Below are 25,631 nucleotides of genomic sequence, written 5' to 3' on the forward strand. Positions count from 1 at the left end.
TACGTAGCTGAAAGTGACAGCGGCAATGAGGTGCCGCAGTTGACAAGGAGTGGGATGGAGACTAACAGGGAAACAGCTGTAGTCATATCATCTACAGCAACAGTGCAGGCTGAGCTCAGCATGGGCTGCACCCCAGGAAGAATTGGAGATGGCACAGAGGCTGGCACTGGGAAGATACCGACCTCCAAAAACCCATCTGAAATCATACAGAGAAGGAGAGAAGATGTAAGTACATGCACAGTGCTTTGGACACAGGGATAAGCTAAGTGTTCTCATCTCACAGCACAAGAAAAGGGACATTTGTTAAAACTACAAGGGTAGAATACAAATCAATTCAAAATTGGCAAAAAGAAACTTTTTTTCAGTGATGTCATCGAGGAGGAAAAAACTGCAAAGTCAGAGTATAGCTTGGCTGGCTGGCTGAGTAACAAGTTGTCATATTTATGACAAAGAAAATTAAGAGAAGTTAAACCCATCTTTCAGAACAAGCTATTATCCAGCTATGAAAGCTTTGGAAGAAGTATTATAGGTTATATCCCAGTGATCTGCTGAGGGGTTTCTTACTATCTCACCTGAAGTATCTAGTATGGGCCACTGTCAAGACAGGCCACTAAAACGCTAAATCAGATGGTCTACAGGTGACACCCATAAGGCCACTTCAGCATCCTTCCTTTTATCTTTGAAGATCTCCAGAAGGTGCTACTACAGTCTCTGCTTATTCTGCTTACCTGAAGAGCTTATTCAAACAAAGAATTAGCTTATTCAAACCAAAAATCCCGGGGCCATCTGTAAGGCAAGTTTTAGAGGAGCTAATCTGACCACTGCTGAAGTATGGTCCCTTCGTCCACCCTCCTAATTATCAGGAACAAGGCAAAACTTAATGGAAGAAACCCCTTAAAAACACCTCATTGGATTCTTCAATAATTGAATCCCTCTATGAGACCTGAACATCTCAAGAGAAATATGCTGCCAAGACAGACATCTAAAAAGCAAATGTAGAGTCTAGGCCATAAGGAACAGGACAGAAAACAATGAAAATACCCAATCCACTCTGTAGGTCTTAAGCTGTGATCTTGAACTTCACACCCTGTTTCCCAAGAAAGATAGAGCAAAAGGGTTCCGAGAGAGAAAGGAGAAAAAAGAGGAGAAAGGTCTGGAAATCATCTGTAAGCAGAGACTCAGCTGCTTTTTAGTAGGAGACATCAGAGAAAAAGGTAATACAAGGCTTTTACTTCCTTTCGCATTTAACTCACGAAGAGGGTATCATTCCATGAAAGCAAACAGCAGCACATTTGAAACTGAAGTCAGGGAACGCTTTATTCCAGCGGGAAGAGCTGGGGAGGGGAACCTGGCTCTGCAGTCCTGCAGGGCCACGGCATCACGCCTGTTAAAGAGAGGGTTGGGTATTCATAAGGAACATAACATCCACAGCCACAGCCTGCCTGCAAAAACATGTTGCAGGCACTGCTACTTCAGGGAATAAAATGACCATGGGGCTTTGGACGGCAGCTCTTGTAGCGGCAGAATCCTTAAAAACTAGAAAAATGGTAAAGGTAATTTAACAAAAAAAACCTGCTAATGCTTAGCTCCACCTCTGTGCCACTAATAGCCCTTGCGGGGCCTCCAAAGGAAACTGCAAACTGTCAGGAAAACAATGTGCTTTGTTTCAGGTCAAGCTCAGGTTTGTCTGGAGCAAGGCAGAGGCTCGCTGGGGCATCCGTGCTCCCGGCGGGAGGAAACCCACGGCCGGGAGAACTTCTGGATGCCACGAACTCTGCTGGTTCCAGCTCTGCAAGATGTTACACGGTGTTTAAAACTACAGCCTGACTGCCTGAACGAAGTTAAAAAGGAGGGGAAATCCAGCACTTAGTCTTTCTTTACCCACCGAAGCAGCGTATTCTGAAATATGCCGAAAATATGATGCTGCTGAACAGCTAAAAGCAGTTGTACTAGCAGTAAAGTAAGAGAGCTCTTGGGACTTGCTTTGAAATTTCAGAGGGACCGCGAGGTGCCCGCGGGGTTTCCATCAATCCCCCGCTCATCACCCTGCGCAGGCAGGACGCGATGCGTGGGCACCCCGAGCTGGTGGGGCTTAGGGGCCGAGCTGCCGGGGGGGGAGGCTGCCGCTTTGGGGCCGAGAGAGGGGCGACCCCAACCCCACCGGCTCTCCTGCCTTCTCCAGATGGGAGAGCCCATGGCCTGGGAGCACTGGTGCTCCCTCTCGGTGCGTTAATTGATGGCTGGCCACTAGAGGCCACTTGCCCCTTACTCTGTGCAACCTCTGGGAGAAAGGCTGGATGGACACCTACTCGGATCTGGCCTGGCTTTTTCTATTACCCACAACAGACGGAGTTCAGAGAAGAGCAACAAAAAATTGCCAGTAGGCCAGAGGGATTGATTTATAAGGAAAGGTTAGGAGCTAAATTTGTCTAGCGCAATATGGGATGACTAAGATGGGGAGGGGACAAGCCAGCAGTCTGGAAAGATCTCAAGGGTGTAAAACACAACTAAAGATTATTTTTTTTTTCAGGCAGCCCTGCACAAAGAGACTTAGAAAGGGGTTAAAATTTAAAAAAGAAACTTAAAATTAGTATCAGGGAGAAATCCGTTGAAGCACCCAGCCTGCTGGCATCACTGCCTGGGCTGCCATAAGAAGAACACAAGACAAAAGGGGAAAGAAAAAAACCACAACAAAACAGTAAAGAAAACTGAATGAATGATACCTTCATCCTACTGTATCTCCTGGTTGTCGGGAGTACGTGATTCAGCATTCCCGCTAGAAGTAATTTTCAGTAATAGAAGCATCATGCCAGCAGGCCAGATTCGAAGGGAGGCCAGAAAAATCCACAGCCTGCCAACCTGTGCGCACTCACACCTCCCTGCTCTCTCCGCAAGCACATCAGTAAACAGAACTGGCTCACCTAAATCACTGTACCCCGACCGACAATCTAGGCTAAACGAACGCTGGAGGAAAGCGAGCAGGCATGCCCCTGCGATGCTGGCAGCTACGGCATCTCCCACATGTTCCTAACAGGGACTCCAGCGGGGCTTCCCCCGACCCCCAAAGGCTGCTTCACAGTGCCAGTGCAGGAGGTTTCCTGTTTTGCTGAGAAAAAACACATCTGGCACGTCTTCGAGGGGCAGAGGCAAGCCGTTCACGGTGCCCCTTTGCAATAAAGATGAGCCGGGAGGGCTACAGCAGGCTGCACCCGCTCCGTGGGCAAGGGGCTGCATGGAGACGGCCATCAGGCCCCGCATCCCTCTCCTCAGCTCTTCCCTAATCCCCTGGCCATCGGGCTGAGAATAATTTAGCCATGGGGTGTCTAGACAAGGAGTGGATGTTAAGATAGGGATAAAGCCACAAGGGCAAAGCTGGTTTGGGGATCGAGGAGGAGAAGAGATTCTGGCTGATAGACACAGATTGGAAGAGCTCAAAAAGGAGAAGGATTAGAGGCCCGGGAAGATTTTCCTGGGAAGACATACTGATGAGCCTGTCCATGGAGGAGAGGAGCAGGAGGGGTGCTGCTGTGTACACCGAAGCATCCGGATGCTGCTGTGACAGTCACAGTCTCAAAGCCGAATGAAACAGGAAGGGGCTGCGCAGCCCCTACTTCTCCCCTGCCACGGCGGAGGAACGGGGACACACACACCAGAATGTAAAGGCAACACATAAGACAGTAAACACACAAAGTTTTCAGGCATGAAGGGTTTAACCTGTGGCTCTCTCTGCCACATGGCTACACTGAAACTAAGAATACAGAAGTATTTTATAAGGCTTCAATATTTCAATGAATCCTATACCCTGCTGAACTAGCCTGGATAAACCACCATCGCCATTCAGTTCTGAAGCACCTGCTCCGTTCCCTGACTCTCCCTTCATACAGGTACCGGACAGGACGGAGCTCGCACAGCCGACAGACACATACACAAACACACGGGAACAAAACCCGCTCCAGAACGAAGTACCAGCACCAGACAGTGATAAGGAGACACCCCTCCACCGGACATACAGACGGCTCTGACAGACACACGTACAGCCAGGGGAGTGAAGGGATGTAGGCAGGCACTGGGGATGCACTGCACCACGCACCGTGCCGTGCCGCCGTGCAACCTGTACGGTGCGGTGCGCGGGACCACACCACGCCGCACACCACGCCGTGCAGCGTCCAGCACCGGGCACCGCGCCGTGGCCGGGACTGTGCTGCGGTGCTGTGCCGTGCAGCATGCCCCATGCCATGCGCCGCCCTGCACCATGCCATGCCATGCACCATGCAATCCCTGCACCGTACCGCGCACGGTGCAGCAACCTGCACCGCGCCGTGCCACGCACCGTGCAGCCGTGCCGTGCACCGTGCAGCAGCTGAGCGCCCTGTGCACGCCGCGCCCCGCACAAGGGGCCGGGGGAGGGCGGCCAGGCGGGCTGCCCGGGCTCTGCGGGGCAGCGGCGCCCGCCACGCGTGTCCGCGGGGCCCGTGGGCTGCCGCAGCCGGGGCAGCAGAGGGGCAAGCGCCAGGACCCGCCCCCCCCCCCCCGGCCCCCGCCCGGCCCGTACCTCGCACCGCCGGAGAAGCAGAGCCGCCCGCCGCCGCGCCGCGCCCCGGCCCCGCCACCGCGCTCCGCCCGACACGTGCCGCGCCGCGCCGGCGGCGGGCGGCGCTGCGGCCCCGGCCTCCCGCCGGCCCTGCGCAAGGCACGGCGCGGGCCCGCCGCCCCGCTTCGTGCCGCCCGCCGCCCCCGCTTACCGGTGGGGCTGCGGGGCGGCGGCGCGGGGCGCTCCCCCGGCGGCGCGGGGCGGCGGGGCGGGGGCCGGGGGGCGCGGGCCCCGCCGGGCGGGAGGGGGACGCTGGGGCGGGCTCCATGGCAACCGGATGTAAGCGGCGGCGCTCTAGCTGCGGCGGCTGCCTCGCTGGTGAGGCGGAAGGGCGCGTCTCTGTGGTAACGCGGAAGTGCCAGGGGCCGGTGGCGGCGCGGGAGGAGCCGGGCCGTGCCGTGCCAGGCTCTGCCGTGCCGTGCCGGGCCGGGCCGGGCCGCGGTCACTTCGGCCTCCGCCGCCTCGGCCTCCTCCACCGCAGATGGCGGCGGCGGAGACGCTGGTGCGCGGCCTGGCGCGGCTGCTGCAGGACGCGGGTGAGTGGCGGCCGCCGCGGGCTCCGCTGGCCCGGGCCTGGCCGTGTGATGGCTCCGGTGTGGGAGCCGCAGCGCTCACGTCCCGGCCCGGCCTTCCCCTTTCCTGCAGGAGACCTCATCTTGGACGGCTCCAGCACGCTGACGCTGCTCACCCCGACCCTGCAGCACCTCACGCAGGTCTTCGAGCAGCACCTGGGCTCCCGCAACCAGAACCGGGGCTTCGTGGCCCTGCCCTCACACCCTGCCGAGACCGCCGCCATCCTCCAGGCACAGTTCCTCTTCGACGTCCTGCAGAAGACTCACTCCCTGAAGGTCTGTACCTACCGTGGCTGGGGATGTGAGGAGCCAGGGGTACTGCAAGGCCGGCCAGTGGAGGGGGCAGGCACAGCTGCCTGCTTCAGACCGGCCTCTCATGGTGCCCATTGACCCCGTCTTATGCGCATGCTACATGGGTCGGGTAGCTCTCGCAGGGCTGCTGCAGGGAGTTGTAGTTCAGCATGATAGTGTGTAGCTACTTCATCTAGGATCAACCGTGCAACTAAGCGGAAAGTTTTTCAGAGTGAAGAACAGGGGCAGCAGGGGTTAATTATGTTCTGACCTTGGTAAGGTGTTGACGTTGTTGGGAAAATGATTATTTCCTGAAATGCTTGAGCAATTCAGGCAGTATCTAGCAGCCGAGCACAGCTGAGTGCTCCCTGAGTGATGGTTGCTCTGCACGAGGCAGCAGAGCCAGGGTGTTTGAGCAGAGTAGTTAGAATTTGTATACATCCACTACACTGAGCTCTTCTGCTCGTTATTTCTGAATTTTACATGCGCCTGCCCAGGCAGTGGTTCTGGTTGATCTGTTTCACGGTATGGGGCATTGCTAGTAATGCGTCCTCATTAATTTTAAGAAGGCCGTAATAAAGATAAAAGTACGGAGCTAGGGATTCGTCAGAGGGCGTTTTGAAAGTTGGCATGGGTTACGAGGCTGCATATGATTATATTTGGCACTGGAGAACTGCTAGGAGGGCAGTAGAAGTGAAATGGGCCTGAAAGGGGAAGGGCAATTAACAGCTATTCTTAGGTTCCACAGTGGTGCTCAGGAGGTGTTGTGGCTGAGCACAATAGCTTGTGATGTCTTTAAAAGTGTTTTCCATATGAGACAGATTGGAGAGATTATCTGAGTGTTGTTGGGAGGGTTTTGTAGCAGTGTGCTGAGGGTGGAGATTGGAGTGGGGCTCAGAGCCTGTGGAGAAACACGGGTCCCCTGGCAGGAGGAGGTGGGGAGGGACGCTGCAGTCAGGAGGATGTTGTGGTGAGTGCTTGTGTTAACCAAAAAATGGGTTCCTTCTGTAACAAGCCTGTAAGGAAGGGGAAGCTATCCATCGTGGTGTGGAAAAACTAATCATTTATATCAGCCTGATCGGTTTCTTAAGACAGTGGAGGGAGAGGGGACAGTCAGGACAGAGAGCAAGGATGGCACCTGAAATAGACTGCTAAAACTGATCATCAGAGCCTCCCAGTGCAAGCTTCCCCTACAAATGGTCCTGTTCAACATGCCGCATTAGTGCTGGCAGGCAGTGGGCAGTGATTCATTGCTGTCAGGGCTGTAATTGTGGAAGCAGTAGTGGTGACGAGGCCTTGGGATGTCTGTTCTGCACCTGATGAGTCACTTCTGCGTGAATGTGGATGTAGCTGGCAGAGATGGTCTCTCCAGTTGTACTGTGGTGTCTGCAGTGGAAACGTTAGCTACTTTATTACTCTCTTTGTCTGAAATACTGTTTATGCACTGTGCGTAGAAAGCATAGGAAGTTGGATTTAATAAGCTGCCTTGTGGTACATGAGCACAGCCTAAGCATCCTGTGGTGAAAGAGCCTGTGGCTGCACTACAGAATGCAAAGAGGAGGTTTGCAGGTACCTCAATCTAATGTTAAGTGTCTTGGAGACCAACTCTGTTTTCCATTGTATCTGCTTGTGATTTGCCTTATTTGGCCTGTTCTAGTGAAATGCACAAGCATGCAGCCCACCAGTGTGCTAGTTCAGCTCAGTTGCTCAATAAACATAGCTCCAACAATTAGATTTGTCTTTATTCAGTAGATTTGTTAGTGGTGGCTGATGGGGAGGGAATCCAGCTACCAGACTTCCCTGTTGTTCTGAAAGTGGTGAAGCTGTGTGGGCAGGGGAGAAGAAAAGGAGCTCCCTGGTCTGGCAGACCGTGGTTGTTGTGCTAGCTAACGTGCTTTTCTCTTTGACCCCTGTTGAACTGTGGGGCCAGGAGACAGTGCTGATACCAGCACTGGGGGAGAGCTTGTTAGTGAACACCTGAGCTGGAGAGGGTGTTCAAGGTGCTGCAGTTGGTGCATCAGGAAGGCAGTACTGCAGCACAAATCAAGCTTGACATGAGACTTCTTTTCTGATTTCTCTAGCTCGTTCATGTTCCAAACTGTGTTTTGCAATCTGCTGTGAAGATCTTCCCTTTCAAGTCCCTCCGGCATCTGGAGGTAGGTATAAGAGGCAGAACTGGCTTTGAGTCTTGCTGTTTGGCTTTTCTTGGCTTAGTTTGTGGTTGCAGAGTGCCTTCACCCCTAAAAACTGGGTAGGCTTTTGTGGCTTCCCTAGAAGGCTACGTCTAAACTCCTGCAACACTTCATTGGGGTGAAGTTTGGAAATGAGCAAAGGCTGGAGTGTTAAGGAGGGAGGCTCCAGCATGGAAATGGCAGATCCTTTGCAGAGATAGGCCTGGGATGGCAGCTGCTCTTACACTGTAATATTTTGATGTTGTCCTTACTTTCTCTTCACTGCTGCAGTTGAGGTCTGTCCCTCCACACTGCCTCCTGGGACTGCGATTTGTCTATTCTCAGCTGGAATCTCTAACCTGTTGCAAATGTATCAGTACACTGGAGGTGAGTGTCTCTACACAGCTTGTGGGGAAAATTGCAGGAGGAAGGATGTCTTGACCCTACAGCCCTTCCCACAAGGAAGATATAGGAGACAGGGTTAACCATCTTTATCAATCCATGTTGTATGTGGCTTTTTCTCCCTTCCCTGTTCTGGGGTCCAACTCCTGACTCTAACAGTGTTTAAGTATCCCCTGGTTGGATACACGTGTGCTTTGTAGTCTCCTTTTTAGCTGCTTGAGAATTTCTGGCTCTGGTCGATATTCGTATTGGTTAGGTCTGACTGTTCTGTGTGCCGGGCTGTTTCCATGTTCAAAGGCCTGCAGCTGATCAAGGTTTATTTCATTGTATCTCACCAGACTTAAATTAGAGCTGATTGTCAGAGGGAATGTAGTGCCCCAGTGTCTTATCTGCACTGGTGCCCAGCAGGTTTCTGAGACGTGAAGGCAAGCTCCAGCCACAGAGAACTGAGTTGCATGGCCTGTGGTAGCTGTGGGGCTCTGGGCTTCTGTCTGTGGCACAAAAGCTGCTGCCTGCTGGGGAACAGGGGCTGCTGGTAGGGAGTGCTTTGCGAGCTTCTTTTGTCTGCCAGAGCACAAGTTGTTTGGCCAGGGCGTGTGTATCTTCTGCTTTGATGGAGGGCTGAAAAAGGTTTTGTTAGCATGAATCTTTGTGCTCAGAACCTACGAATTGTAACGTGTTAGGTTAACTGATGCCACTGTTCCAAGTGTAGGAAGCAAAAGCATTTCCCATTCTTTGTAAGTATCTAGCCATGGAATTCCCACCACTTCCAAATACATGAACTGGTGACATAAGTCATTGTCACTCTAGGCAAGGCAGGGTGTGTAAAGCACAATATGCCAGCCTTGTTCTAGACTGGCTGTTCTCCTGTGTTCATCTGCTGTTACTGTAACAGCTAGTACTTAGCAAGGAACGGCTTCTCACTTCTTCCTAGGAAATCATTTCAGCATGTGGTGGAGATCTGAGCTGTGCTCTCCCGTGGTTGGAATTGCAGACTGTGAACTTCAGCTATAACTCAATCACTACATTGGATGACTCGCTGGTGAGTGGGCATCCTTCCTGCATGACTGAGGGAAAGAGAGATGATCATAGCCAAGAACTGGGCACTCCTTTACTGATGCTCCTGGGTCTGGGTGGGTGGGAGGGCAGTGTTAATTTTGCTGCCCTCTCCCAGCAGGACGGGGTTTCCATGCTGCAATGGAGACGTTTGTAGGATCTGATCTAGTATCTTTTTGTCCTTCAGCAATTATTGAATGCTCTGAGAGTCCTGGATTTGAGTCACAACAAGATCCAGGATTGTGAGCATTATTTAACGGTGAGTATCTTGGACTGAGCACCAGAGTTTCCTCGTGTGGAGAGGACATTGCTAAAGTGCTGTAATCATTGACCATGTGCTGGCTAGGTGAAGTATAACAGAAGAAATTGGAGACATAGCCCAGCAGGGATGTGATTTAGAGCTAGTGCTTGTAGCCTTGAAGCTGTTGTCCTGTATGTGCAGCCCCTGTGCCACTGAGGCAGAGAAGGTGATGTTCCTCATCCGCTCTAAGACAGGAAAGTTAGCTGCACGTATCACTGTATGTATTGCTTGGCACTCCAGTGTGGCCAAGTAATAAATACAGCGATACATACAGTCGCACATGCAGTGTGCACTCCATTGTGCCCGAGACTTTGCTGTAATCTGTGCAGTAGGTGGGAATTACGTAGACAGGTATGGGCTGTAGAGATTTGCTATTCGGTTTGTTCGCATTGCCAGTAGCATTTCCTTCTTGCTCTCAGAAATCTCCTGTCAGTTACTTTAGAAAGGCGGTAATCCATCACAGTGGCATGTGCGTCTGTGGGGAATGGCAATGAAGTCCATGCTCTACTGGGCTAGATCTGTTTCTTTTGAGAGAAGCTATGAAACAGCTTTTCGTGGAGTTAGTGGGTCTTACAGTGTATAATTCACCATCATCTTTGCAAAGGTAAGAAAGGTCTTCTTTTGGTAGTTCAGTCCTTTTGCTGAGGTGGGGGTCCAGTCCCTTCCTGTGCTCCATTGATGAGGAAGAAGAAAGCTGCTTCTAGCAAATTTTGTCCAGCAGTTAGATCATGCTGAGTGCCACTAGACAAACCACTCCAAATGTGAATGTTGAAGTCTTGTTGCAGAAATGGCCTTGAGAAACTCACTTGTTAGGTGATAGTGGGATGGAGAGAATGGTAGGGGCTAGTGCCCTGTCTTGAGTCCAGAATCAGGCTTTGAGCTAAGGTCCCAATTGACCCGATCCTGCTCTTCTCTCTGAACAGACCCTTACAGAACTAGAGTACCTCAATCTGGCTTACAACTTCCTGTCCAAGGTGCCAAACCTTGGCATCTTCAGCCGATCCAAGCTGGTGACTCTGATCTTGCGCAACAATGAGCTTGACAGCATTAATGGTGAGCCCGCAAGGGAGGAGCGTTTCTGAGTTTGAGGCCTTTCTCTCTTCCTCGAGGAGGAACAGAACTTGAAGTCTTGGGCACAGCTATTTTTAATAGTGTTCAATTTTGGGGGAGAGGGGTGGGCAGGAGGTTCTTAAGTTATATCTTCTAGTGTGCTGATGGCTTCTTGCTTCATTTGCAGGGGTTGAACAGCTAGTGAATCTGCAGCACCTGGATGTGGCCTATAACCTGCTGCTGGAACATGCCCAGTTGGCACCATTGTCCACTCTGCACTGTGTAAAAAAAGTAAGCACAAAGCCTGATGGGTTGGTAGATTAGAGACGCCATGGTGAGGGGGTGCAAGGTGGAGACTGTGGTAAGAAGAGAGTTTTGAAAGATGAATTCAACTCTTGAGCATTTAATTTTAATGTGGGAAGCTGATGGGGGAGCCTTGGAGAGACATCTGTATGTCAGCCTTCATTTTTTGGTAACCCTGCTCAAGCTAACCTTTTTCCATATATTCATCCTTACCTCCTTGCTCCCCTTTTCTGATTTTAACACTGTCAAGTTCAGTAAAGATCCTCCCCTAATCCTGTTGTGGATTTGTGTGTTCAGAGAAGTCTGAAGTCAGATAACTGCGCTATAGTGCTTGTGAAGGAAGATAGCCTGCAAAGGACTGTTCTCTCAACACTTCTCAGAGTCAGTACTGAAAAAGTCCCTAATGATTTAGGGGCATGAGTAGGAAGTACTTTAAATTTCCTTCTCTATTTGCCAAACAAATTTCAGGAAGCACTGTAAAAGCTTAGTCCTCTACTTGATCACTGTTCCACTGCAAGGATATTTCCTGAGGCAGAGAGAAAGTCTGAAGCCTGCAGGCAGATTAGGCCGGGTATAGAATATTGCTTCTAATAATAATTTCTCCATTTTCCCCCACCCAGTTGTATTTAGAGGGAAACCCGTTATGGTTCCATCAAAACCACCGATCGGCAACCCTTGTACATCTGTCTCCCAGGGCAGCCTCCTCCAATGTGAGTATTAGCCACGTGTCTTCTGCCCCTGCTGTTGAAGGTGTAGGGTGTTCTGTTCACAGGCAAATGAGGGGAAAGAATCTCATAAACTTGAAAACTTAGTCCAGTGGTGTAACAGTGGTGATTGTTTTGTGTGGGTTTGGGTTTTGTTTGGGTTTGGGGGGGGGGTGTTAGGGGTTTTCGGTTGGTTGGTTTGGTTTTGGATTTTTTTTTTTTTTTCAGGTAGAGTAGTATATCCTTAAATTGTTATGTGGTGTGCTGGCTGGGGCAGACAGAGTTGAATACTGATGTCAGGTTTGCAAGACCTCAGATCTTAATATGTCTTCGCTGTCTACTTCATCGGTTTTGCTTACTGATGGTCCTAAAACTTAACTCGGTTCCTGCTAGATAGTGACTGTGTAGCTGGACTTTGCAAAGAAGGAACTCACCATCTTGGCACACCTTGCCTAATTACATACTCCTTTGGCAGCCATGTCCACCTCTTTCTTTCTCCCCATCGCTCTACTCTCAGCTAGGTGCCATTGCTGTTTCACTTGCACTCTGGTGCTTGGGTCAATTCTTGGTAATCTGATTTTAAATAAAGAAGCCGGCAAAGATAGCGTTCTGGCAATTTAGCAAAGTAAACTTGCTTGCTAAGGGTCAGAGGTGTTTCAGAGCTGGTCTGCCCTTCATATTAGTGGCAAATGGCTGGATTCATTGTCTTCAAACTGCATCTTGGAACAAGCTTGTGCTGAGCTCAAGTTACCGGAAGCTAGATAGACTCAGGGTAGAAGGAGAGTGAAAAGTGAGTATCTCTCAAAACAGTTGCTGCAGAATAATCTATTGTCTCTCTTCCGTGAACTGTCTTGGATATGTTTCTGGGAGTTGTAAAGTCTGTAAACAGGAAAAGCACAATGGTCCCTCCTGGCCTTATATGCTATTAGGTCAGGTAGCTGCAACTAAAGGAGTGATGGATAGGCAGGAACAGGGTTGTTTCTGGTAGTCTTTCCAGTTTTGTGCCAGGGATCCCAACCCTAGGGTGGCCTGAAGGGGAATAGGAGTCAGCAGATGTTGTCCTGAGTATGTGCCAGCCAAATGGAATCTGACTGCAAATGGGTCTCTAATTACAGTTCCTCTTGGACGGGGAGCCACTCTCTTCCTCGGACCTAATGGTAAGTACAATTGCTGTAAACTGATTTACTGGCTTTCGGAGTGGGGACTCTGACAGGTTTTTGCATGTCATGTGTCCCGTTAAATCTCTGTGGACTGCCTTTACTCTCTGACAAAATTCATTTTGACTCAGTCTATGCTGATTCCTAGTGATTTTTGGGACTGGCCGGTGTACCTTGTTCTGTCCTATGCAGCCTGACAGAACTTGGGACCCTTGCCCCTTTCCTTTTCAGGTACTATCTGGTACTTGACGTTTGAATTACATGTCAGCAAAACAAACAGTTACCGGTTTCCCATCTGCTGTTTTTAAGAAAGGCAGAGATTGAGTTAAATCGGAGTGGTCGTGATAAACAATCCAGTCAACCAGGCAGGATCTGTTGTCATAACTTTGACTGAGAGAGTGAAAGTTTGGGGTGAGGGGTGGTGAAGCTGTCAGCCTGAGTTGTGGCTTGGTTACTTTGTCTCCCCTTCACACTCAGCAGGCAGCATTCTCTTCTTTTCACTTTAGCACCTTCCAAGACTTGTGCAAAGTGTGTCTCAGTCCATCCACACTTCTACCTCAGAGAAGACGGCACTGGACCGCAGTGCTCTGGACAGTTCCTGTGCTGCAGACTTCAGCGACAGTCAGTCCCCAGCAGAGAACATGGCTGTCAGGCTCCCTCGGAAGAAAAGCAAGGTCTGGGACTGAGATAGCTACGTGGATAAGATGCTGGCATGTTGGGCGAAGGGGCTGCCTCTGCGTGAAAGCCTTGTTCTGTGGGATGTGGTCTTGTACTGACTGCGTGGTACTGAGCCTCTGTGCTGCTGCGTGTTAGGAGGACTTGGGCTTAACATCAGTCTTGATGTACTGTGACAAATGTTTTGTGTGTTCTTCTGCACTGTAACAGCTATGAACCCTGCAGCGTGGCAGAGCCCCTCCTCAGATGCTGGTTTGGTTGTTCTGGTGCCTCCCAACTATTCTTATCCCATTTGTTCCAGGGAAAAGTCAAAGTGCGCAGAGCAAGCATTTCGGAGCCCAGTGACACAGAACATGAGCCCCAGACTTTACCTCTTTCTGCTGGTGAGGCTCATCTTCTTCCTCAGTAACACAGCAGCTGACCTGCCCACAGTCAGAGGAGTGCTCTGGCCTGGTGACTGTTTTCATACTTCCTGAGTTTTCTCTCTGCAGGCCTGGTTCTACAGCATCAGAAGGAGATGAAGCGCTTGGACAGCTTCAGAGATCGCTTTGGTGTTGACTGGCTGCAGTACAAGAGACACCTGGAGGAGCATGACCAAGTACCTGTCATCTGCCGTAGCCGTTCTGCGGATGAGATAGCAGGTAGAGCTGCTGCAATGGACTTGCAGAGTGGGAGCTCTGACTCAGAGCGAGGAAGACCCCAAGTATCCCAGAAAGAATCCTCTCTTCCTCTGGATGATACTGAGAAGGAGGAAGAGCCTGAAGTACAGCTGGATGAGCCTGAGGAGGGAGAACAGAGAGGAGAAGAGGAGGCAGATGAGCTAATGCTGGGGGAGGAAGAAGAGGAGAAGCCAGAAGGTAAACAGGTCCTTTTACTGCTGTGTTTGAGGGCTTGGGTGATGACAGAATAAGTGGATCAAATGTGATATCCCTGAAGCTTTATCGTGCTGCCCAGTATTATGGGAATTCTAAGAAATTGGGCCAAGCAGGTCTGAAGGCCTGCTGTGTGTACTGACCTGTATGGTGTCTTGTTTGGCAGTGGACCTCTGCCAGCCGGTACTGGTGAGCCAAATAGAAGGTGAAGGGGACCCAGAGCCAGACTGGATCTTCCTGCGAGTCACAGCTAAGCATGTGATTGAGGTGGAACTGAAGGCTGCCAGAGTCCTCCACAAGCTGGAGCTGAAATGCCTGCAGAAGGTGGAGACCTCCAAGATGAACTGGAAGAGGATGGTGAGTTATGCCTCTGTGTGAGCCCTTGGCATCTGTCCTGGTTCTGGCTAGGATAGAGTTAATTTCCACAAGGAGCCACGACAGGTGAGCCAAGCTGGCTAGGGGCTATTCCATACTATATGATGTCATGCTCACCATAAAAGGGGGCTATTTGGGGAGGGGCGGGTTTCATGAGGCTCCGGGACAGGCTGGGCAGGCTGAGTGTCCAGTCCATCGGTAAATTGCTTTCACCCACTGTGACTATCTGTTATCAGCACTGTTGTTGATTGTCTCCCTCTCCCTTGCTGTCCCAGTAACCTGTCCTTACCCCAACCCACCAGGCTTTGCCTTTGTTTTTCCATTCTCCTCCCCATCCCGCCAGGGGAGGGGTGAGTGAGCGGCACGTGGTGCTCAGCTGCCGACTGGGGCTGAACCATGTCGGCATCTTACTCCTTCAGTGGGCCAGCATTTTGGATTTGGGATTCTGTCAGAGTACCCTGCAGGTCTTTTCCTAGCTCCTGCAAAGCCTGATTGATTGAGCATGACTTCCACCTAATGCATGTGTATCTAGCAGCATCTGCATTGTTTAGAGTACCTGTGATTAGCACAGCTGAAGCAAGCACCAATTCTGTTCCAAAGCTGCAGTTAAAAAGACAATGGCTGGACTTGTTCCAGTGCACAGGAAGGAGAGACTTCTCCAGAGGAGTCTAAATGAAATGGAGACCTCCTTCCCATCCATTCCTCACTGGCCTTGGAGGACTGTTTGTGGATTGCACTTTTCTTAGACAGTGCAGCACTGAGCCTAGTGTGATGTTTAGAAAGCTACCGGTAGCAGTTATACTTCTCTAGGTGCATGATTTAGCACTACCAGCCCTATTTTGCTTTTGTGGTTCTTTAGAAAGGGAGTTTGGAAATCTCTTTTCCTCATGGTAGGATTTCAACATTCAGTGTGTGCATGGACATGTTCATAAGCTTTTCTAATACTGTTTTCTCCAAAAGCTCCAACTCTTCTTTTTTTTTTTTTTTCTCCTTCCTGCCCTTGTACCTCTTGAATCTTTGTGACTTGATGTTCTTCTGAAAGACCTTCATGAAAAGGTGTTTTGTTTTGAAATGCTTTGTTCTGGACCTTGAAACTTACTGTTTTCCTCAGCACTTGTGAGCTTTATTTATGCTCATTTTACCAGGCTCCCAAATGCTATCAGCTGTGGATGGCTGCTGAGGGCTTACTAAATAAAGGGCTTGCATGGCCATGTTTCAGCCAGTTGCAAACAAATGTAGTCTGTATATTGGATACTCCTCCCTCTTTCTGGAATTGGTGTTTTCTGTCTCCTGCAGGACATGGAGCAAGTTTTCCCTGTCCTCACATTGCATTTCAGCTACATTCGCAAGGACCGGCAGAAGCGCAAATACGTGGTGCTCGATGACTGCCCGGAGCAGTGTCTACAGGTAGGGGAGGCTGGAGGGAGAAGCCTGGAGAGGGGGGTGGTGGGACTGGAAGACGCTGAACTCTTCAAGCCAGCCAGCACCGGGTCCCTGTTCTCAGAGCACAAGCACATCTGCTGCCCTGTGGCAGCCCACATCTGGCTTGTAAGCTCAGGATTTCTCCTGCTGCACAAATGACCTGTGGAGCGCCCTGTGAGGATGGCCATGGGCTGTGGAGCTCCTGGAGCGTAAAGGGTACTCTCACAGAAAAAACCTTGCTGTTTTCTCCCTCTTGGGGAGAAAAGTTAGTAACGTTAGTGATCCTTACGTGTTGTGCAACATAATGTTTCCTGGGTGCCAAGCAATGCACTAGCCTGTACTGCCCTATCAGTGCTATACCAGCTCTGGTCTACACAGCTCCTGTAGGGACTCTGGTCTCAAATCCAAGTATTTTTCTGGAGGTATTGTTGTTTAAGTAGATTTAAACAAGTTTTTACAGAGAAGGCACAAATAGATGGGACCTTTGAGACCAGAGTTCCAGGGAGAGCCTGTCAATATGTAGATATGAGGCACAGACCTGCAAAAACAGGTTCTCTGTGTCTTCTGCAGTGAAGCTCCATGCCCTTGAGAAGTCTTGCATAGACTGGCTGTTGTACTCTGTTAGCTGGGGGATGGCCCTGCATGCCATGCACTCTGAAATGCTGTAATGAGGCATGTGAGGAGACTTGCTGATGTCAGAGGCTTGCTTTTATTAGGATGGTTATAGCTGCCTGCTAGCACTCTTTTCCCTGTGCTTCTACTTTTAGTGTGTCCTTGAAGTGTTGACCCCAGCTGTTGAGGAGAATCGGCAAAATAAGGACCAGGAGAAGGGATCCACAAAGCTCCAGTGCCTGAAATGTAAGCAGGAGTTCTCACAGTCCCTGGCTCCCTGGCAGCAAGACCCCTATCCTTCAGAGGTTGGAGATGCCAAAATCCTGGAAACCCTAGTTGCCTCAAATCAAGGTAGGACGTAGTGTCCGGAAAAAGGATGCTTGCTAAGGCCCAGGCAGACTGCCAGGATGGCAGCTGTGGTGCAGAGCATGGAAAGTATAGGAGAGGGTGATGCCTTGGCTGTACTGGAATTAAAACCTGTTGTGAGGTGTACTCTCACTTGGACCGGGACGAGCCTGCCTTGTTCACTAGCAGGAATAAGCCACTGTGTTAAGGTTAAGCAAACAGCACCCCTGTTGTGGGTGGCCTGGGGTTTGGGAGAACATAGGGGTGCAGACAGTCTACAGAAATCTGGTCTGGGAGAGGCCTTAAAGGTCATATAGTCTCTCATCCTGTTGAAACTGTGGTCAGTTCTGCCACAGAGACCGCTTTGTTCTAAAGCATATTTGCTAACAGAGATTTCTGGGGAATCTTCTCCGGTATCTCAGGTAAAACTTTGGCTGTCAGACATCAGAAAAACAACCACAACCCTAACCTAAGTCTCCCTGGCTGTGATCTTAAGCCCACTCTTGCTTCCCTTATGGGGAATGATTTATTCCTTTCCTTGTACTTGAGGGCCATTGTTCTCCCCCTGCAACTAGTCCTGTCTTCTGTCCTCTAGACTAATAAGCTCAACTCCCTAGATAATTTGCTTGTCAGTCATCTCATACAATGCAGTTATTCTTGCTGGTCTCCTTTGTACTCTTTCCCTTTTTTGTCCACATTTTTCTTTGGGTGTCTGAAACTAGATGTGGTATTTTGGCTGAGGCATGGCTAGTACTAAATAGGCATCTCCTGATTACTGAATTTTTCAAAGATCAATTTATATCTGGGGAGCGCCCAGCCTTAGCTTGGAAGATGCTGCTTATTTGACGAAGCATCCTGGGATGGAAGAACTGTAGTGAGGGCAGAGGTGCTATCCTGGCTGCAGCACTTTCTTCCACCCTGGGAGACTTTCTCTCCCCTGCAAGGGTAGTAGGAGTCCCAAGATCCAGCCAGAAGTCTGCTGTGGTGTGTGTGAAGCATCAGGAATTGGGGTCAGGAGGGATGAGGACAGCTGGAGAAGGGGCACAGCATGCTTGTGGTTTGGCTGGCTGGAGGATAAACGAAGCTGGGGATGGAGGTGGCTAAGGAAGGTTGGATTGATTGGTCATGAGTTTGGGCCTCGAAGACTATGTGAGCACTTGTGGACATGAAGTGCAGGAAAGGCATGAGCCAAAGCCCTGATGCAGTTTCAGTTGCAACTACAGCATGCACTGGTCACCCTAAATCTGAACAGAGCTATTTTAGGTGGATGTTGGCACTGATCCAGAATTTCTTGTTGATGTGGGAGGGGAGGTGTGTAGGATGTGATTCTGAACAGAGTTGCTCAACAAGCTGCTCGAGTTGGGCTATAACTATGGCCTACTTTGAAAGGGATGGTTCCCGGTTTGTGGGAGGCGGGGGGAAGGTAAAATCTTGTTGGGAGAGAGCTGTTCTGCTTTTTCTTTATCCCTGATAAAATCTCCTACAGGTGCTGCAGCAGCCGGTGAGCCCATAGCCTGTCCCAGTTGTTCCAGTGACCATGTGGTCATTCTGCCCTCAGAGGTGTGCTTCAGCACACCTTTGCCAGCTGGCCCTGACAGCATGAGTGAGGACCTGTCAGACTCTGTCCTGGAGGGAGGCAGCCAGCAAGAGGGCCCAGAGGAAGCACCTGCCCTGGCCAGTGAGAGTGGGAAGTTCTACATCGGCGGGGAGGACAGCTCAGAGATGGATACCAGCAATAGCACCAGGACCCCGGAGCTGAGTGGCGAGCATGACGGCACTCTCCATTCCAGCTCCCGCAGCTCAGATGGGGGTTGCGGGAAGAAGGAGCTGAGCACAAAGAGCCAGTACTTGTCCCTCAGCCACACAGACATCAATGGGGGCAGCTTGATGGGGAGCTACCGTTACAGTGGTTCTCGTGGGCCTACTCCTTCCCAGCTTTCTTTGAACTCCGAGTCTGAGGAAACGTGGAATCTCAGTCCCTGTGAGTATGTAGGAGCTGTGCAGGATTTAGAGGTGTGCACACCTTGGTGTGGGACTTCATCACTGGTGCTCGCAGGGTGCTCTGCTTCCTGTTTAATGGGGAAGGGGGATCATCAAGCACAAGCAGCAGTGACCATGGTTCTTGTGAGGAGAGTTTTTCATGCCCCTCTCTGTTCAATCTTCATGCCTGAAGGGAGGAAAAACTGAGTTAGCTCCTAATCCCCGGTATTGCTCAGACTCTGAGTAACAGGGTCTTGTTCTGGGAGCTGCACTGCTCAGTTACAGACATACTGGCTTCCTGTGGCACCAGTGAGCTACCAACTAGAGCATTACCTTTGGAGAAACAGCATGCACAATTTCTCTGTCTTATCCTCTGACTGAAGTGCAGTGTGAGGCTGGTGTTTCTGGTTAGTGGATCCACAGTTACTTGTGGTTTCCTCAGTAGTCTTTGTGAGCTTCAGATGACAAAGCCTGTCCAAAAAAAGAGACTGCGTGCTGGCTGCGTGAGTGCTATTGTGCAAGATAGCAGTTACTGGGAGATCCACAAGGGCCTTGGATTTCTGATGTAGCGGGCTGCTTTTGCTTGGGCATCAGCTTGCAATTTACAGAGTAACTGAAGTTGGAAAGGAGCTATGGAGGTTATATGGTCCAGCCCACCAAATGACTACTGCAACTGCAGTCTAGTCTTCATTTTCAAACCCATCAGCTTCTTGATAGAGATCTCCCCCAGCCTTTCAAGACTGCTGTGCCTCTGAAGATGACTTGGTATAGGACCAGTGTTTATGATTGCCATTTTCAATCTTGTACACTTGAAGTGTGAGAAGTAAAGCAGTCTCTTGTTTTGGGTCAATTCACAAGGTCCCAATTTAAAACTAAGCCCATTAAAAAGTTCCTGCTGAGGAGAAGTTGATTAGTGTTTCTGGTGGAGAACAGGCTCCACTGGGAAGTGTGTACTCTCTAGCTATTGTATAAATTATTTGGTCATACAATTGCATGACAAACCTACTTATGTTCTTATGCAGTTTTATTGGTGTCTTCCTCAGTCCCCTTTAGCCTTACTACAGTCAAAGTCAGAGTTTAGAAAGTTGACCTGAGCTGACATTAGCTGAAATGAGAAATGTCTTTCTAGCTCTGACAGCAAAGTGTCCTCTAGCGACTAAGCTGAGCGTAGGTTGAAGATGGGTTAGACCAAAGCTTTGTATATCTGAAAAAGCAAGTGTTGGAGTAATGGAGTCCCCTCGTGTCTCCACATTGAGACCTGTGCCTGGAAAAGCCCTCGCTTTGGCCCTTTGTCTTGAGAAGAGACCTGGTGGAAGCAGGTGTGCAGAGGGGGTGACAATGCTGCCTTGGTGCCAGTCTGCATACTTGGGCAACCCCTGGTCAGTGGGCAGAGTGTCAATCCTACCCTTTGTTCTCCTCAGCTGTAAATGGCATCCTGAACACAAGGGACTTCCGTTCTGTGGATCATCGCCTGAAGCTGTACTTGGATATGGAGGTTTTTGAGGAGAATGCTGAGGAGTTCCAGTGCTTCCTCAAGGTGAGCTCCTGCAGCACCACCTCTACAGCTCCTTGGCTATCCTTCTAGCCACCCCGCAAGTTTTGCTCTGGGGTGGCATCCCAGAGACTGTGAGGTGTGAAGGGAGCTGAAGTGTGTTTGAGTCAGTCCTTTCCATGGGTGGGCTGGCAAGGGGCAGGCCAGTGCTGTGACCCGCCATCTCTGTGCTCTAGGTGGTCATGGTGAAGTTTGGCCGACAAGGAGAGTTTCTCTCAATCCTGGTTGCCTCTGATCTCAAGATTTATGTGCTGGAAGTCACTGGTGTTATCAGGTGAGGAGAATGGTGGCAAGTGAGACCCTGCAGCAAGGCTGTGAGTGCTGGGTAGTGCCAGCCTGTGCTAGCCTTACCCTGGAGGTGTGGTGACATGCAAAGGCTCTTCTGGCAAAACCCCCTGCTGTAATCTGATGTGGGAGAGGAGATGGGGCAGCCTGCTGCAGCTGAGGGCTGTGCTTTGTGATTAGGGGACAACCTGCAGACTGGCTGAAGAAGAATGACTCTCACTACCTGGCTGATATTTCCCATCTGGAAGTGGGACTCTGCCACCAGAGTTTGCGAATGGAGTTTGAGAACCCAAAAGCCTCCTACAATCTGCTGATCCGGAACCAAAGCTGCTGCGACCAGTTTCTGCAGACCCTGACATGTAAGAGTAGAGCTGTAGTGGGGGTGGGGAGGGGAGAGGATATCAAGGATTTGCTCTTGGACAGCTACCAGGCAAGCTGTAGTTGGATGTATGTTGGAAATTCACTTCCTGCCAGCTCAGAAAAAAGTTGTGCGGGGAACCCCAATGGCATCATAACTTTCAGTGCCTCTCTGTAGACTAAAGAACCATTCTGAGCAGTTATGTACTGCCCTTGGGCTTGCAATAAAAGATGCCTGCCTTCTTCCCCTCTTTAGATCTCATGCAAGAGCTGCCTGCTAAGCACAGGAGTAAGGTGAAGGAAATCTCCACTGTGGAAATGAATCCACAACATTGGCTATGGTAAGAACAGCTTCTGAGAGGTTGGGGGTTCGGATAGAAGAGGGTGTCCACTTGTCCAGTGGCCCTCAAAAGAGGGCAGCACAGGAGGACGTCCCACTGGAGTGGCAGCCAGGCCTACGTTACAGGTTTAAGGCAGCTGGCTCAGGTGCCTGCTGCACAGGGACTGAGCAGGCAAAGGGGTGTCATGGACTGAGCCAGGCAGAGCAACTCTGGCTCTCCTGGAGGAGCCTGAGCAGAAGATGATGGAGGGGGGAAAAGGGGGAGGCATAGGGCAGCCTCCTCCCTCGCACGGAGTGTTTGGTTCCTGGGTGACAATGTGGTAGGCAGAGTAACAGGAGAGAGAGAGGAATTTTGCAACATCTGGAAGAGATGGGTCCCTCCCTCTCCCAAGGGGACAGTGAACAGAAGCTAGCTCACAGCAAGCCTAGACTGGAATCAGTGCTTCCTTGATCAGCCTGCTGTTGTATCTCCTCCAGGCCTCTGCTGGACTCCAAGACCACAGATTCTGCAGATGACACTTGTTTCTTCTACCTGCTGGCCTACCTGATCCAAGGTACAGGAGATCTCAATGGCCAGGTGTCCCACACCTTGAGCCGTCTGCTTACATGCTTGTGTTTTTAGTGTACAGTCTGTGGGAAAACAGCTGGGCCATTGCTCCAGCAGCGAGATGGGGTTGGGGTGAGGGCTCTTTTTTTAGTGTTGTGTAGGACAGCAGCATCCTTCTTCCTGTATATCCAGTGAGCCTCCCAGCCCTTTTCTTGCATGGAAGTCCAGGCTCTAGGCACCAGCTGGTCTTGCACACCAGGCTTGGTGACAACTCAGATAATCTCCAGCTTCTCAGAAGCCATTCTAAGGGCTGGATCATTGCCCAGAGCTGAGGGAAAGCTGAGGGGTCATACACACAGCTGGCTTGTGTGAGGAGCTGAAAGGCTCCTCTGTTTGGGACAACAGAAGCAGGTGTCCGAAACCTGAGATGGTGGGACAGGAGCAGACTGCTGGAGCCCATCAAGTTCTGTTGCAGCGCTTGCTGAGGGCCAAATGTGCTAAACCTGGGATTTGAGTCTTCACTGAACAATTCCAGTGTCGTCTTAGCTTGGGACGCTGTAAAAAGCAACCTAGCTTTTAATCACATTCTGACCAATTTGTTACTGCTCCTGCACCCTTGTTCACCATTGGGGAGGTATGAGGGAATGAGAATCAGAAGGAATCTGTGGGAAGGATGTTTATTGGTCTCCTCAAGCTGAACATATAGCCTGTGGAGGGAGAATGTGAAGTGCATTTTTCTTACTCTACAGTTTTCTGCTTTTTTAGACTATGCTGCCCAAAACTGGACACAGTTCCAACTGAGGCCTCATTGCCAAAAAGACAGGACTAATTATACATTCCATTTCTGACATTCCTGCTAATTCCCAAGAGTGACATGTGACGAGAAAAGCAACATGTTGCTGTAGCAGCTTGTAATCCCCTATGACCTCAGCCAGTTCTGCTAGTGGTTCCCTATTTCTGCACATCTGACTTATTCCCAAGCTGTAGTGCTTTTCATTTGCATCCACTGAAATCAGCTGTTTATCAAAACTACTTTGCTTCCTGCCATACTTATGATGCATCACAACTTGGTATTGAACTTAGGTGCGTGCTCTCTGTTCCAACCATCAGATATCTGCAGCCACATTAATTCAGGCCAGAAAACAGCATCATTTTAGCTGGAGCTGCTGACTTTTAAGTAGTCAAGTGATATTTAAGAGGTCAAAGAACTCAAGTGTCTTTTCCTGCCTCACATGAGGACATAGGCTGGACAAGGCTTGCTGGGCAGTGGTCTTTCCTATGTGTGTTCTTGCAACAAGCTTGGATAAGCTGGTTAAGCCCAGACACATTTAGCTACCCTGCTCCCCCTCTTCAGCCAGGAGGCTGGATAAGGCTGTTCACCGAGTTACTGTTGCTGGAAAGGATTTCCCTAGGGGAGGAATGGAAAGCAAAGCTGATTCTGTGGTGACTCAGGCTGACAGCAAAGCCTCTCATATTCCCTTGTATCCCTTTTAGGGGCATCTGCTTTCCCTGTGACCCTGCTGAGCACCCGAAGCATGCTGTTTCTGCTGGAGGAGAATCACCAGTGGCAGGTGCATCCCTCCTTGGATGAAGACCATGAGGCAGAAACACCTCCTAGGAGCAATGTCCAGTTGAAGGAGAAGCAGCCGATCAGCAGTATTAGCAATGTCATAACCTATCGCCTCTGTCCTTGTGATATCAAGCTGATGCTTTATGATGAGGTAACCAGGAGGTGGTCATGGGGCACACCAGATGCTGGGGGCTGGATTATGCTCAGATCCTGTTCCTGCCAAGAGTGTCTTGGGGCTGTCACCTCCCATCCTAACCTAGGGCCTTGCTCCACGGAGGCTGGGGAGCACAGCAAATTGCTGCTGTACGAAAGTCACGCAGGGACACTTCCAGGGCTGGCAGCAGAGGGGGAGGAGGATGTCACTTAGGAATTGGGAGAAGCCGGCAGCTGCCCTGGGGAATAGCGGCGCCGGGCTGATCAGTGCCTTTGAGGTTAGACCTGCTCATCCACCTCCCTCTCTTTCCTCCCTCCCAGGTGCTGAAGGTGGAGAGCACTTGGCACATCCGCACAGAGTGCCCTGAGCTCCTGGCAGAGCTGGTGGAGTGGATCCGCAGGCCCTGGGAGGAGATGTTCTCCATTGAGCTACGCAAGGCTGTGTATGAGGGAATGGAGTGAGCTTGCCAGCTATAGGCAGGCAGGACTCGGAGTCAAGAGTGCTGATGTGCTGGCAATGGTGCACAAGTGTCTCTCACTCCCATCTGACCTTGCTGTCCTGTGGCCTCTGCTTTCTACTCTGCTCTTGCCCTGGCCCTTTTTGGTGAGGAGGAGGGAAGCACACAATGGTCCAGACTGAACAGTCACTCACTTTCACTGGGCTGGCCGAGGGAGGAGGTGGAGGGTGTTTCCTGTAATACTGCATAAGGTACACAGAGTTTTAACTTGGCAGTGTCTGCTAGTCTCCTTCGGGGTCCTATGGAATGTCACTGAAGGAAAAGGGAAGCCAGGCCAGGGCATGTTTAGTGGGACATGCAGTGGTACTAGGCAAACAGCAGGCCAGCTGGGTGCTGCGGTCTTTCTAGGAGGTGTATTTGCTGCCTTCCTAGCTGTCTCAGAACAGCTGCTGTTATCTGCTGCTGATTTTTTTTTTTTTTTCTTCCCCCTCCCTCTTGTCCACGGCTTCCCTAAAGCTGCCTGCTTCATACAGGAGCCCAATTGCACAAGGGGACGAGGCGTGTTGCACTAATAACCCCACAGAGAGCCCTTACCCACCTGCCTGGTGGGGCACGGCTCTGCTGCTGTAGTCTTTCGCTATCACTGGGGAGGGAGGAGCTGTGAGGCTCTTAGCACAGAAATCCGTTGCTCATCGCTTAGGGGTCAGGACCCTGGTGGGCACTGGCAGGTAAAAGTGAGGCTTAGGCTTTTCTGAGCAGTCCAAAAGCAAGAGTCTATTTTAACATGAGTTTTACTATTTTCTATTGTAATAAAAGCTTATATTTATTGAATTGTCACATTTTCTTTGTTTCATCCTCTTGCACTGCTGTAATGTCTTTGTAAGGTCTCACATACTAGCTTTGCAGCACCCTCAAGGGTTCCCCAACATCTCGCAGGGTTTGAGCCGTTTTCCCTCTCCTGTTCAGGGTGGGTGCTGATGGGCTGCTAGACCAATCTTCTCCACCTGCCTGGTTCCCAAGCAGCAACCAAGGAACAAAGTCCAAACAGGATTAGACTCACAGCAGGTACTAGTTGTGTTGTTCTCCTGTGACAGTTGCCTTCAGGTGAGCGTCCTGTGGGCTTCCAGCCCTAGCAAGTCGCTTACTGGCTGTACCGGCCCTCAGAGGCACGCCTCAGGAGCTGTTGCTGCTGTGGCTGCAGGAGTACCTGACCCCAGGTTCTTCCCTGTACCAGGCTATGCCTTGTCTCAGCTTCTCCTGCACAGAGTTAATTACAGCTCAAAAAAATGCTGCTGCCTGGCCTGGGCTTGCTGTGTCACCTGTCCAGGGAAGAGCAAGTGGAGGTGCTGCGTGTGGTGTTTTGATGCAGTCGCAGCTCCATGTGGGGTGAGCAGAAATGGACCTGTTAGATTAAGGTGCTACCAGGTGGGATCTGATACCCCAAGCAGGGACCTTTGCTGATGGCTGCTTTTCCCAAAGCAGTGTCTCTG

At 50.6% G+C, this 25,631-nt stretch overlaps 2 protein-coding genes across 5 annotated transcripts in view; one reads left to right on the forward strand and one right to left on the reverse strand.

Annotated features, from left to right (window-relative positions):
- SLC4A3 (solute carrier family 4 member 3) overlaps positions 1-4,843 on the reverse strand; it is a 33,911-nt gene extending 29,068 nt beyond the window's left edge. For 3 of the 4 annotated variants that reach the window (XM_075756858.1, XM_075756859.1, XM_075756856.1), the window contains exon 1: positions 4,553-4,643. The gene's annotated coding sequence lies outside the window, so the exon portion shown is untranslated. Of the gene's footprint in view, positions 1-4,552; positions 4,644-4,742 lie in introns of those variants that run through there. The other variant, XM_075756857.1, reaches the window with a different exon arrangement.
- STK11IP (serine/threonine kinase 11 interacting protein) lies at positions 4,843-24,972 on the forward strand. The gene is given in 26 exon segments (XM_075756861.1): positions 4,843-4,983; positions 4,985-5,058; positions 5,060-5,127; positions 5,237-5,439; positions 7,536-7,610; positions 7,917-8,012; positions 8,962-9,069; positions 9,271-9,342; positions 10,308-10,437; positions 10,622-10,725; positions 11,358-11,447; positions 12,557-12,598; positions 13,105-13,272; positions 13,575-13,656; positions 13,765-14,130; positions 14,312-14,502; positions 15,817-15,927; positions 16,710-16,905; positions 18,386-18,880; positions 20,301-20,416; positions 20,608-20,705; positions 20,897-21,075; positions 21,330-21,414; positions 21,891-21,967; positions 23,455-23,681; positions 24,005-24,972. Coding segments are annotated over 26 exon segments (3,720 nt in total). The 5' UTR covers positions 4,843-4,857; the 3' UTR covers positions 24,146-24,972.
- The last annotated feature ends 659 nt before the right edge of the window (positions 24,973-25,631 follow it).

This window comes from Balearica regulorum, chromosome 6 (genome assembly GCF_011004875.1).
Source record: "Balearica regulorum gibbericeps isolate bBalReg1 chromosome 6, bBalReg1.pri, whole genome shotgun sequence".
Classification (NCBI taxonomy): domain Eukaryota; kingdom Metazoa; phylum Chordata; class Aves; order Gruiformes; family Gruidae; genus Balearica; species Balearica regulorum.